The sequence below is a fragment of the Lacerta agilis genome, chromosome 14 (assembly GCF_009819535.1).
Source record: "Lacerta agilis isolate rLacAgi1 chromosome 14, rLacAgi1.pri, whole genome shotgun sequence".
In the NCBI taxonomy this organism is placed as follows: domain Eukaryota; kingdom Metazoa; phylum Chordata; class Lepidosauria; order Squamata; family Lacertidae; genus Lacerta; species Lacerta agilis.
The window spans coordinates 38,017,053-38,030,205 of record NC_046325.1 but is presented as its reverse complement, the minus strand read 5'-3'; the positions used below and the strand labels follow the sequence as shown (position 1 = coordinate 38,030,205).

At 45.1% G+C, this 13,153-nt stretch overlaps 1 protein-coding gene across 1 annotated transcript in view; it reads right to left on the bottom strand.

The window, feature by feature from the left end:
* Window positions 1-13,153, bottom strand: part of MYO1D (myosin ID) — a 157,577-nt gene continuing 144,424 nt past the window's right edge. Inside the window, 1 exon segment of the mRNA XM_033170700.1 lies at window positions 1-198. Coding sequence (XP_033026591.1) covers window positions 42-198 — 157 coding nt within the window. The 3' untranslated portion in view covers window positions 1-41.

The following is a 13,153-nucleotide window of genomic DNA, read 5'->3' as shown; positions in this document are numbered from 1 at the left end:
CCCCCCCCCCCCGCATCAACCCTCCCCTAGCAGAAGCAATGCTAATTTCCAGGCACACACAGGACGAAGCCTGACCGATCCTTGGTGAAGTTTGGCTCTGATTGGTTTATTCTGGTTTCCACGGAGACGGTGCATTTCCGACCATGCATGCTGCACTGGACCGGATTGGCGACGCTGACTTGCAGGCGGCGTTTCTCACTGTAGGGCGAGAGAGAGAGGGGGGGGGACACATTAAAGAAAGAGACTTTAAAGTGTGTGAAGGGGAGAAGAAAGGCCACCTTGAACTTCTAGGATCAGCTCCACCACCTCGTAACGGCTCGGGAGGCCGTGATTAACGGCCAAGATTAGAACGGATCATGCAAATGAAGAAAAAGAACCACTGGCTCCTTCTGCCACGGTTCTGGAAAGGCCATAAGGGAGGGCAACTTGTGCATTCTTTGGGATGGGGCCAGGGAAGGTGCGTAGATAGAGCTACACATCCAGGCTTAGGTATAGAGAGTCCCCTCTGTGCTAGTGATGGAGTTCCCTCCATCACAAACCCATTTTTGATATTTGCACTATTTCCATATTTTGAGCTTTTTTTTTTTTAAATGGTTTTTAATTTCAAGGAATGAAGCACATCAAAGCTTTATACCCAAGAGCAACACGAAGACTGCAATCATTTTTTTTTGCAAACAGCTTTCTAATACAGCTGTTCCAGCGGAATGAGTTCCAGAGACTACTTTGCTGCATTTTTAAAAAATCGTTCCTGATGGAGGTAAGAAGAGGGCCAACTCCTTTGCTCATGTTCATGTGGGTGAGACTTGTGCCCTTCCTTCACTGGCATGCTCTCTCCTAACACTCCAACTTAGAAGCCCCACAGAAGAAATTCCATCCCAAAGTGAAAAATCAGATCCCATAAAACAGCCCTGTTAAAAACCAAAACCAAAAACATGACCCTTGGTTTCAGTGTCAGGCTTAAATAAAGAGAGTTCACAGTCTTTCTGACAATGCTGTCGAGGGGAAAGAATTTCCAGAAACAGCATATTTAATTTTAAGCTGTTATTCAGCTTAAAAAAAAAATCTAATTTCCATTGCGGGGGTGCAAGACATTCAGCAATTTGTGTAATTTGCATGTTGGGTTTTAAGAATCTTCCCCGCTTCATGAGTGTCATAATGCAGTTTTATTTCCCTTACAGGAAAGACAGCTAATGATAATTTTAAATGCAGGAGCTGAAAGTGCAGCTGGCAAGATGAACATGCCCAAATGTTTGTTTTTTAAAAGGTCCTGTATCACTTACTGAAAAATGTGAACAGAATCCCCAAAACACTACCAAATTTCTTTTTCTTTAGGAAACCTAAACTATCACACCAATTCATTGTTTTCTGCCAACGCTTTCCATCAGAAACTTAATTGCCCCCCCCCACTTTTTAGGGAAAGGACCAAGGTGTGCTTAGATTACACTCCTATGCACCTTCCACAGGAGTAAGCCCCGTATGTGACTGCCTGCTGAATAAACGTGCTCAGGGCTGTGCCGCTAATATTAGCCTGCTTTTTCTTTAAAGAAAAGAAATGAAAAAGGACAAGACTAGCAAACAAGAAAGTCGATGCACAACACTGATCGCTGTCACGTCAGGGTGCCATCGGGACAGGAGGCCAAGTCTTCCAGGTATTTAATACTTCTTGACTTAACGCCACAGTGAGTTGCATTGAAAATCCCTGATTAATTTGCTATTTTTGCAGTGCCTTAGCAGACCCAGATGAACACATGGTAAAGCCACAGCAGATCACAGGTGCTTGTGGATGCATTTACAATGTGAATCACCGGTGTGTGTGTGTGTCGGTAAGAGAGAACAATACTCTATTCCAGGCTTCCTCAAACTACGTCCTCCAGATGTTTTTGGCCTACAACTCCCACAATCCCCAGCTAGCAGGACCAGTGGTCAGGGATGATGGGAATTGTAGTCTCAAAACATCTATCTGGAGGGCCGAGTTTGGGAAGCCTACTTTATACTCTCAATGCCTCCCCTTCATTTGGTTGAGCAAGAATGCAGCTGTTGGATATGCTTTTAAAAAGGGCACCGGCAACAAATTCTGCTTCTTGTTATATCACCAGAGGTTCCATAATCAACATCGTTCCCTCTCACTCCTAGTTAGCTCTCCTCTCCCATTGCCTGATCACATTTGACTAATTGACTCTTGAGATTTGTGGTATGGTGCAGTATAGGTAAAGCTAAAGGAGCCCTGGACGGTTAAGTCCAGTCAAAGGCGACTATGGGATGTGGCGCTCATCTCGCTTTCAGGCCGAGGGAGCCGGCGTTTGTCCACAGACAGCTTTCCGGGTCATGTGGCCAGCATGACTAAACTGCTACTGGCACAACAGGATACTGTGACGGAAGCCAGAGCGCACAGAAACACCGTTTACCTTCCCGCCGCAGCGGTACCTATTTATCTACTTGCACTGGCGTGCTTTTGACCTGCTAGGTTGGCAGGAGCTGGGACAGAGCAACAGGAACTCACCCCGTCACGCGGATTGGAACCGCCGACCTTCTGATGGGCAAGCCCAAGAGGCTCGGTGAGGAGAACTGCACCCGTTCACTATGGTTTACCGGTAATCAGTGTGAGTCTATCAAAAGGTGGTTTCCATCACTTTTGGATACTGTTATGGCAAGCATCAGTTTCATGCAGCTCAACTAGCATAGGAAAGCACTTTCCATATCACCTTAAAACACAACACTTTCCCAGGGGCAGTTCACAATGTTCTTTGTTTGTACTCTGACACGTGAAAATTCCACAATTCTGTCAAGGCTGGGGGCAGGAGAGGGGAGATGACATGAAATTGGGTTGGCTGCAGAATTCAACATCCTGAGCACCTCTGTTCTCATTAACACCCCACCACTCAATTTATAGTCCTCATGCCTGCAAAGTTAGATGTGAAAGCAGGTCGGCAATACTTTTTCAAAGCATCAGAGCCAGAGGTGGTAAGAAGCTGTCCAAATACAGGGGCAGCAACAGTTTCACTGCTGCGCGTGAATTTCCCCATCTCGAGGATAGGCACTTAAAATAAAACAGCAAAAGCAGAAATATGCAAAATAAGCGAACATATACACATTCAGAATTTTGGCTGCCAGTACAAAACTGTACACTTGCCTATCGGAGCAAGAAGCAGAAATAGCACAGAGCCAGTTTCACAGGAAGTCATTTGCAGACAGCCTCATGCCCACAGACCAGTTCAGTAACCTCTGCTCTTGAAAGGCTGCAGAAATGATTCATCCAATGTGTGCAACAGAAGCTGTTTTTCTTTCCTCCTTTTAATAAAAACTAACAGCGAGGGTCTAACCATGAAAAACAAGCAGTGTTTACTTTTCTAGTTTGTGCCACAGGTCTCTCCCACCACACATTTTAATGCCAACTGGGGCCATGTATGTATCTGGGGTCACAGTCCACACGTAGAGAGCATGCCTGGGAAGGCAGTGACTGTAGCAGCAATGTCCCTAACAACAGAGGGCTTTTGAAAGCCGGCTTGTGAAACACTGCTTCAGACTCCAAACCATAACTATGAGCTCGGTGCTTCAGGGACAGTCCCAAACAGAAAAGGCAGGTCCAGATTCAGAGGATTGGCTCACAAATAATGGGGGACAAATCCAGGACATCCAAAATACCAAGGGAGCAGAAAGGGCTATTCATGTACGCGACCCTGGATGCGCAGATGCTACTAGCCCAGAGATGGAAAGAAGATAAAGTCCCTCCCAGAGAAGAATGGCAGATCAAGTTGATGGATTATGCCGAAATGGCAAAAATGACCAGTAAAATCAGAAATCAGGAAGACCAAAATTTGAATAAGGAATAGGAAAAATTTATAATTTATCTTAAAAACCACTGTAAACAGGACTGGAATAGCACTTGTAGTTTAATGGTGAATTTTGGACATAATGGAGAGGTGAAAGATTTGGATTATCATAAAAGATGCAGGAGGAAATGATTAATAATAGGACCCACAAAGGGGAGGAGGGAAGTCCTTCCTTGGAATCTTGTTTTTATGTCATATATTGGATATGTGATTGTAAAACTCTGATTTGAAAACCAAATAAAACAAATTTATGAAATGAAAAAGGATTCTCTATGGGTTGTTTAAGATCACAGTCATACTATTATGCTACTGACATTTTTCTTAGGTGATTACCAGTATGTGCTCTGCATTTTTTGGCGGACATCTTTAGGTGTACACGTTGCACAATGCACCTGACCTTCGTTGCTGCTCACCATTAGCAGGGCACCAGAGAAGAAAGGGAATGTACCTATCTGTTCTGGTGTTGTTCCCCAAGCCAGCACTTGCCTGCCACTGGTCAACCTAATTCTCTCAGTTTCAAGCCCAAGACTTAGTCAACTTTACCAGACAGCTGCGCATATTTCAGGTGTCATATTGACAATAGGTGCTATTGCAACAAGCGCAACTTGCTGAGCCCATCTCCTGTGGACACCTCCCCTGGCGTTCATGAGAGCTGAACACAGAGGAACTTATTTCCAGTGGAGCATGCCCCCACCCTTCAATGTAAAAACATTTCACAAAACCTATTGTGCAACTCTACTTAACATTTCTTTCAAAGGGTGAAACTCCCTCCCTAGCAAATTGCCTTATGATTTATACAACAGCAGGTAATTGAAAGCTATGTTATTTTGTGAATTGGTGTCACCCTTGGTGGGTTTTTTTTAAAAAAATTAAAAAACAACAACACTATCCTTCAGCTCCCTGAAAGACAGAAAATAACAACAACAACAACAACAACAATAATAATAATAATAAGGTGGCCAGAAGACAAAATGAGTTAGAAAGCTGCAATACATGGCTTTCTTGCCTAAATTGTTTTTGGAGAGATGAATGTGGCTGACAGCTGGACTGAAAAAGGTGCCCAAACACCTGAGAGGCAGGTTCCGGCAGAGATGATCTGACCTTAGATTATCTCAGAGTCCTCTTTACCTCAAAGGTGAACAGACCTAGGGAGCTATACTGCTAGGCTTACTCATTAAATCCACCAGCGGGTCTTGGAAAGCTATAGCTCAGGGGTAGGCAAACTGAGGCCCAGGGGTCAAATCTGGCCCAACTGCCTTCTAAATCCGGCCCACGGACGGTCCAAGAATCAGTGTGTTTTTACATGAGTAGAATGTATCCTTTTATTTAAAATGCATCTCTGGGTTATTTGCGGGGCATAGGAATTTGTTCATTTCCCCCCCAAAATATAGTCTGGCCCACCACATGGTCTGAAGGACGGTGGACTGGCCCATGGCTGAAAAAGGCTGCTGACCCCTGCTCTACCTTAAGGATTTCAGAGTTACTTGCATGTGGGCAAATGGTGCTGCTCGCATTCCATTTTGCACCCAGCATGCTTCAACGTCATGGAGAGAAGGTTTAAAATGGAAGAAACGTGACAAGCCAGAGATCACTTCTGCTAGAATATTACTCACACTGTTCCACAGAAGAAACAAGAGAAGAGAAACAGTCTGTGAGGGAGAAAAAGCAGAGGGGTGGAGGGTTTCTGAAGGGAGAAAACACTGCTTTCAGACACTACAACTCTCTTGGTCCTGGTCACCATAGTAACCTGGATATTAGCCGTTCAATCTGATAGTGCATCACTGCCAGCCAACCAGATGATGTGACTGTCATGCATGCTCTTATTTGGCTGGGGGGCGGGCGGGGGTGGGGCTAGAGGCTGCTGCCTCTTCTAGGGATGCCTGCTCACGACCCAAATTTAAAACCGATCGCTTATTAGTATTAGGGAACGCCAACGTGAGAAGCGTTTTGCAATCCTCGTTCGTCCGCACAGCTCTGCAGCACAACAGCATTTATTTGGGAAATGCACACGCACTTGCAGGTGACTTCTTCCTGCAACATCTAACGCTCGCTAAACAGGACGTGGGACAGGAAACCCACCCCCCACCACCCAGAACAAAGCAGTACCTTCTAGCAGGGGAGCGTGGGGATACAAGTTGCTGGTTTTGTGCTCCGTTTTGCTCTGCTGCTCACAAAAACCTTGCAGCTGTTGGGAGATGCAGCTATCGGCACGAGGTGAACTCTGGGTGGATTGAGGGCATAGGGCAGACTGAACGCCCCTGACCCAGCACACTCGCAGAAAGCTTCCCTCTGGAAGCACTGCAAGATCTGGAACCTGAACACAGAACCACCAAACCGAGCAGTTTTGTTCACTTAAGCGCATAGCTGGTACTGGTTTTTCCCTCCATCAGCCCAAAGCCTATGACAGGCATGCCCATTTTGCATACAACCCATCCGAATAGTAAGCCCATTCAAGGAGGACAGGTCACAAAGTGTCTTCAGGGTTCATATCTCCAACATCCACTTCACATCTTTGGGACTTCTCTCCATGAGCAACTTGCCAACATCCAGGCATCTCTTAAGAGCCATTCAAAAGACACACACTCATCAGCGCTTTCAGTGGCAATGGGAAGATATGGAACCTTTAACCTTTTACCGAATGGTTAGAGGAAAGTTCAGTCGCCCGCTCCAAATAATATTGGATAAACAGAGCAAAAACCAACCAACCAAAAAGGAATACATCAAATAATGGCTATTGGTCACCATCCTGAATTAGTTTTCATGTCCGTTTTTGTTTGTTTGTTTGTTCTTGGCTATAACCTGTATTTAGCTGACCAATAAAATCTGATGATGATTACTACTAGCTGTTAGTTAAGAGCATCATCAGCAAAGTGGCTCTAGGCCCATCCTAAAAAAGAGGCCACTATGGCAGTCCCAAAGCTGAAGTTTTAGTAGGTAAGCATTGGAAGGTGTAGAATGCTTGTGCACCTCTCTTTGTTGATCAGGACTGCAGACACATTCCACCTCTCCAGAAGTTCAACTACGATGCCTGAGCTAGCAACCCTTAAGCCAGCTGTTTCCCTGCACACCTCCAGGTACGTCCAGGATGTAGTAGAAACATGTGGCGCAATGCCTAACTCATTGTGATGTGGCAGTGCTTTGCTATTAGCCTATAAATATCTGAATTATTTGGGATCCAAATATCTTTCCGACTGCCAACTGGCCCAGGAATTATGATCAGCAGGAGAGGCCCTGATTGTTCTCCCCATCAATAGCAGAAGCTGGAAGGGTGCATGAGACACGACCTTTTCTTGGTGGAGGCACCCTGGTTATAGAACCACCTCCTGGGGGAAATCAAATCTGCCCCCACTTCTGATATTTTTAATGTGTAAGCTGAAGACTTTCCTGTTTGCCCAGGCATTTGGAACATGAAAGCTGTCCTGGATTGTGGCTATTTGGGCTATCACTGATGTTACCGATTTCATCATCGTGTGGTTTTTATTTGATACTTGTCTGTTATGTTATCACTGTTTATTTATTTATTTTCTTTAATGAATTTATATACTGCTCTATACCTGGAGATCTCAGGGAGCTTCACAGAAAAGATCACAATATATAAAATCAAAATAAGAACAATAACACCCCCTCCAAAAAAGAGCCACATTTTAAAAGGGTATAGGGTGTCAATCAGGTCAACCAAAGGCCTGATTAAAAAGGAACATTTTTGCCTGGCGCCCAAAGGTGTATAATGAAGGCACCAGGTGAACTTCCCTGGGGAGAGCATTCCACAGACGGGGAGCCACTGCAGACAAGGCCCCGTTCTCGTGTTGCCACCCTCCGGACCTCTCAAGGAGGAGGCACACGAAGGAGGGCCTCAGATGATGATCTCAGGGTCCGGGTAGGTTTGAATCTTCGCTTATGCTATTCCAGCAAAATCAGCACCACATCAACCAACAGCTTCTTGCTCTAATCTCAGTGAACAAGATGAACAATAGCCAATAGTCAGCTCCAATCTGGTACCCCTCCAGGTGTTTTGAACTACATCTTCCATCTGCCCCAGCGAGCATGGCGCACTGTCAGGGTTTAGGAAAGCTGAAATCCCAAACATTTGGATGGCACCAGGTTGGGGAAGGCTGCCTTAAGCAAATAATATAAACAAGGGCTCCTCTCTTTTTTGTTGCAAGACCATTTTAAATATTCAAAATGATTTCTATTTCTCTTTCCTAGGCCAGTGGATGCCAGCTTTTAAGACTGGGAACAGGGCAACTCCTGACCAGACTGTTTGGGAGCTGCCTCCCCACCCCCAAATCTACATTGCTGGGCCCCAAGTACAGGGAAATCAGTGCAAGAATGGAAAGGACTCGTCTTTCCTCTCTCAACAGAAATGCCTCCTCATTGCTCTGAGCATGTCTTCTCTTACGCAGTCTTGTAGTGAGGATACAATGGTGAAGGAGGAAGAGTAGGCATTTCTGCCCTAAGATCCTCTCCCAAGCCTTTAGTCTGGTTACTGCCAGTAACTCACTGCAGAGCTCAGCTTCTTCCTGTGGCCTACCAGTTAATGATGCCTGATCTAGGTCATGGCTAGAAAAGGTATTCAAATTCCCAGGCAAATGTTGCTCAACCCAGTCTGTGGGTTGCAGTCGCTATGAGACTGAACAATCAAGTTGCAAAGTTCCCAGCTGAAATCTTGCCTATGCTATGAACATGCCTATGCTATGTGACCTTGGAACGGTTTTTTTTTCTTTTTTGGGGGTGGGAGGGAGGGAATAAATGCATAGACTAGCATACAGGACTGTTGTAAGAGTTCAGCAATTTCAGTGTGCTCTTATAAGCCGTATACAGTGGCACCTTGGTTCCCGAACTCAACCCATTCTGGAAGTCTGTTCAACTTCCAAAACGTTTACAAACCAAGGCGTGGCTTCTGATTGGCCCAAGAAACAATGCCGACAGCCGAAACGGTGGTTTGGCTTCCAAAAAACGTTTGCAAACCAGAACACTTACTTCTGGGTTTGTGACGTTCAGGAGCTGATTTGTTCAGGAAATGTGAAGCGATTTGTTTTGGCCTTTCCAACTATTTTATTAGAAATATTTACCATGCTGTTCCAGGATGGGGCTCATACAAAATCAGCGTAATGAATTAAAACAACGCATGACATTAAACTTCAATTAAAATCATTATCTTTGTAGCTTGCTAACACCCTGGATTTTACATATCTTAGAGGTATGACAGGAGTCAGCCTTAGGGGTGGAGCTGCTAGGACATAAAGGAAGCCACCTGCTTTCACAAATACGTGCAAGGAAGTGACTGCAGTCTCCAAAGGCGACTCATTGAAGATAGGAAATCTGAAGCCAAGGAGGCAGCGCTTATGAAGAGATATTCTTCCAGAATGACACAGGGTGCTGAAGGGGTAAATAACACGGGGAGGGAAATCTATATTTGACCTCTTCATGGTGCCTGGAGGGAGAATGCAAGGCAAGGTAGACAACGTTAAAACAAAGCGACAGCTCACACTCTAGGTGACTGGCATCAACCAACAGATCTCAAGAGGCTGTAAAGGAAAACCACAAAATTTATCTTCCAAGAAGGAAGTTTCACAACTCACTGAGATGGCCCGCTTTTAACCTCTTAAAGCTACGAGAAGAACTGAAAGCATTGTTTACCAGGAGTTTGTTACAGGCCACTCAAGGGCTGGCTTATGCTGCAATTCGGCAGAATGTGGCAGCAGGCACAGAAGTCACCCTCCTGAGAATCTCAGCTTGCACTTAAAAAAGGAAGTTTCTAGTCCTCATGGAATGTACGATACATAAAATAAGGCGAATCATGCAAATTTTACCAACTTATGTAATTTCTACGGGACAGAATTTAACTTTGCTTGGCGTGGGACATTTTTTTTAAAGTGTGGAGTAGGCAGAGTCCTAACTTTGCTCCTATCTGATGCTCTCCAGTGCCTCTTAAGAAGATAGGAAGATAGGAAGCTACCTTATACGAATTCAGACTACTGGTCCATCCAACCTAGTACTGTCTGCACTGACCCTCCAGGGCTCCAGGCAGGGCCTACCTGAAGATCTTTGTGATTAACCTGGGACCTTGTGCTCCTCCAATGAGCTAGGGTCCTTCTGTTATCTGAGATGGTCCTCCAGAGACTGTTTTACAACTTGTCTTCCACTCCTCTCCAGTTCTGCCAGATTAGTCACAGTGCTTGCCAGGCCAGTACCAAACTGAGCAGATGGGACATTTCCAGGCACACTGTCCTCAAATCCTCTCCCACTTTCATGCAAAATTAGCAAAGAAGCAGAAACATGTCATTGCAGGCTGGGGTGTGTGGAGAGAGCACCCACTACATCGTGAGGAGTGCTCCCATTATTACTTTTTAAGTGACCTTCATACTGCTGGGGAAGACGAAAGAGAAAGAGAAAGAGAGAGAGAGAGAGATTATAAATCCTGAGGTAAGTTGGCTACTGTGACCTGGAAGGAAGTGGTGTGTTATCCGTGACACCGTGTCGATCGGCTCACTTGCTTGTGCTACCTAGAAATATGTGAATGGACCGGTTATGTCCTGGTAGCAAACTGTGTTTGGACTCTACTGATATATCTAGAGGGAGTAGATGAATGTTGGTGTGTAGGGTAGCACACTTACATAGATTTTTTTTACCTATTTCTGGTATGTATTACATGGGCCAGATTCTTCAAACTGACCGGGACCTTATAGTCAAGAAAAATAGGCAGACATGCTTTGGAGTCTCATCAGAACTCTCAGCTTGTTGCACATTCCTCTTGATTTGATTCCTCTTTTACCTGTATCAAATGACCCCTTTAATTGAGTTCTCCTACAGGTGCACTCCTCATCTCCACAGAGATAGGCGTCATCAGTATTTAAGAAGTATCTGAAGAAGTGTGCATGCACACGAAAGCTCATACCAAGAACAAACTTAGTTGATCTCTAAAGTGCTACTGGAAGCATTTTTTTAATTTTTTATTTTGTTTTGACTATGGCAGACCAACACGGCTACCTACCTGTAATCAGTATTTAAAATATGCTTTTGGGGGGCATACAAGGGAGTAGGGAGCTGTCTGCCCCCACCAGATCTCTCCGATTGCTCTCGATATGGCTTATAGACAGGCAGCATGGCTGAAGCCCTGCAGCGAGGCACAGGAATGCTGTTCTCCAACCATACTAGATTCTGCCAAAAAACTCTTTACCCGTCCTTATCAAAGACCTTGGATCAGAGGAATTCGTCAGTCTACGCATTTTGGAATCCAGAGCAAAGCGCGGCGAAAACAAATGCAATTTAATGAATGTCAGCTTTTTAATCGGTGCTCATAGAGAATTCAAAGCTACAATCTGTGAAGAACCACCACCTGCCCTTTCTGCTTCAGCTGCTATCGTGGGACTCCCCGGCCAATCTGCGTAGGCCTGAAAAGGGCAACTCTGCCAGCAGACACTATCTCCTTTAAAGCAGTGACCTAGTTTTGCTCCTGCTCTTCCTAATTTACCCAGAGAAGGTTGCATTCACAGAAATGAATAGGCATGTGTGTGAAAATCTTGTAGCCTTGAACTGCAATCTCACCTAAAGCAGAACTTTAAAGGGGGGGAGAATCACTTTTATGCCTAAAACAAGAAAAGATGGTAAGATGAGGGAAAAACTTATACAGTCAAACCTCGGCTCCCAAACGGCTCCATTTTCGAATGTTTTGGCTCCCAAATGCCAAAAACCCAGAAGTAAATGCTCTGGTTTTCAAATGTTTTTTTGGAAGCCAAACGTCCAATGTGGGTTCCGCTTGAGTGCAGGACGCTCTTGCAACCAATCGGAAGCCGTGCCTTGGTTGTCAAATGTTTCAGAAGCCGAACAGGCTTCCGGAATGGATTACGTTCGACAACCGAGGTGTGTGTGTGTGTGTATCTCAACCTGAATTGTCAAGGGGTTTCTCATGGATATACAAATTATTACTGAACACTCACGAGAGGTAACAGAAAAGGCGGCTTGATTTCTTAAACAGAAGTGCTGGAAGAATAAGCTGGTTTTAAGAACTGCGCCACATTCTTAGCAAGGCTTGCATGCCAAACATGCCGGTGCGTGCCAGGGTTTTCCTCAAAGGCCAAGTAAAAGCACTCTGCACATGGCTCAGAGGCACTCTGTGTTTATATCACGTTTGAGAGGCAACTCATAACAGGCATGAATACGGTATGTTATGAGGTCACATCTTGGCACCCCTTATACTGAGGCAAGTTCTTAACCACGAGACTGACTTTCATAACAATAATTGCTAAGCGAGGAAGGAACAAGCTCCTTTATGACCTTTTCAGTCTAGTGGCAGGTTTTCATTAGGAACCGGTAGGTGGGAAGCTGATGGCTACCACAGCAATCTGATGGCTTTGAGTTTACTGCAAAGTCTTCCTTGCAATCAGCACTGATGAATAACTCAGCACAAATATAGTAGATACTAGCAGAGGGGACAGCAAGGGAGCAGAATGATGCCATGAAGCAATGATCAAGGAAAACAGACAACTGGGACATGGAGTGAAACATTTTGCCACTGAATGTCACCACGCTGCTGTACATTAGGGGCTGCCACTCTGCCCACTTTCTGGAGGTCGGCCCTCATCCTCTAATGAACCACCTTGTGCCCCCACCATTCCTTTGTAGCTGCAACCATGCCACTCCCAGTGCTGTTCCTTTATCAAGTGGTGCATGTTGGAAATGGGAGGTGGAAATGAAAACAAAGGCCTGATCTGGTCTGCTGGGTCTCTTGCAAAGGAAAAGGGTAGCAAGCCCAGAATAAACTCATCCTCCGGTCCACAGATTTCAAAAAGTAGGAGAAACACCAGCATTGTGTTAATTAAAGAAGCAAAGGGCATTTAACATATGGCATGCCATATTTTGTTGCTCCCGTTTCAGCACCAGAAGAGCGAGCGCCCCTCCCTTTCCTATCTTATCCCTGCAGGAGTGAGGAGGAGTTCATGCTAAATGCTATTTCTGATGAACGAAGAGCTTACTGCCTGCCTCGCCCCTTCTCTTAACAAGGTGATTTGGTAGTTGTTAAAAAGCTGCCAATTATCAGCAGAAACACAGTGACCACCACCCTTCTGAGTAATACCCCTCCCCACTCCCTCACTATATTTAAGGGTCTGGTGAGTTCCGTTTCAGTGTACCTGAAGAAATGTGCATGCACACGAAAGCTCATACCAAGAACAAATTTAGTTGGTCTCTAAGGTGCTACTGGAAGGAATTTTTTATTTTATTCTGTTTTGACTATGGCAGACCAGCATGGCTACCTACCTGTCACTGAGAAGGGATGCATTAAAAATCCAGGCAAACCTTGAAGCACCTGGCCAAGAGAGAGC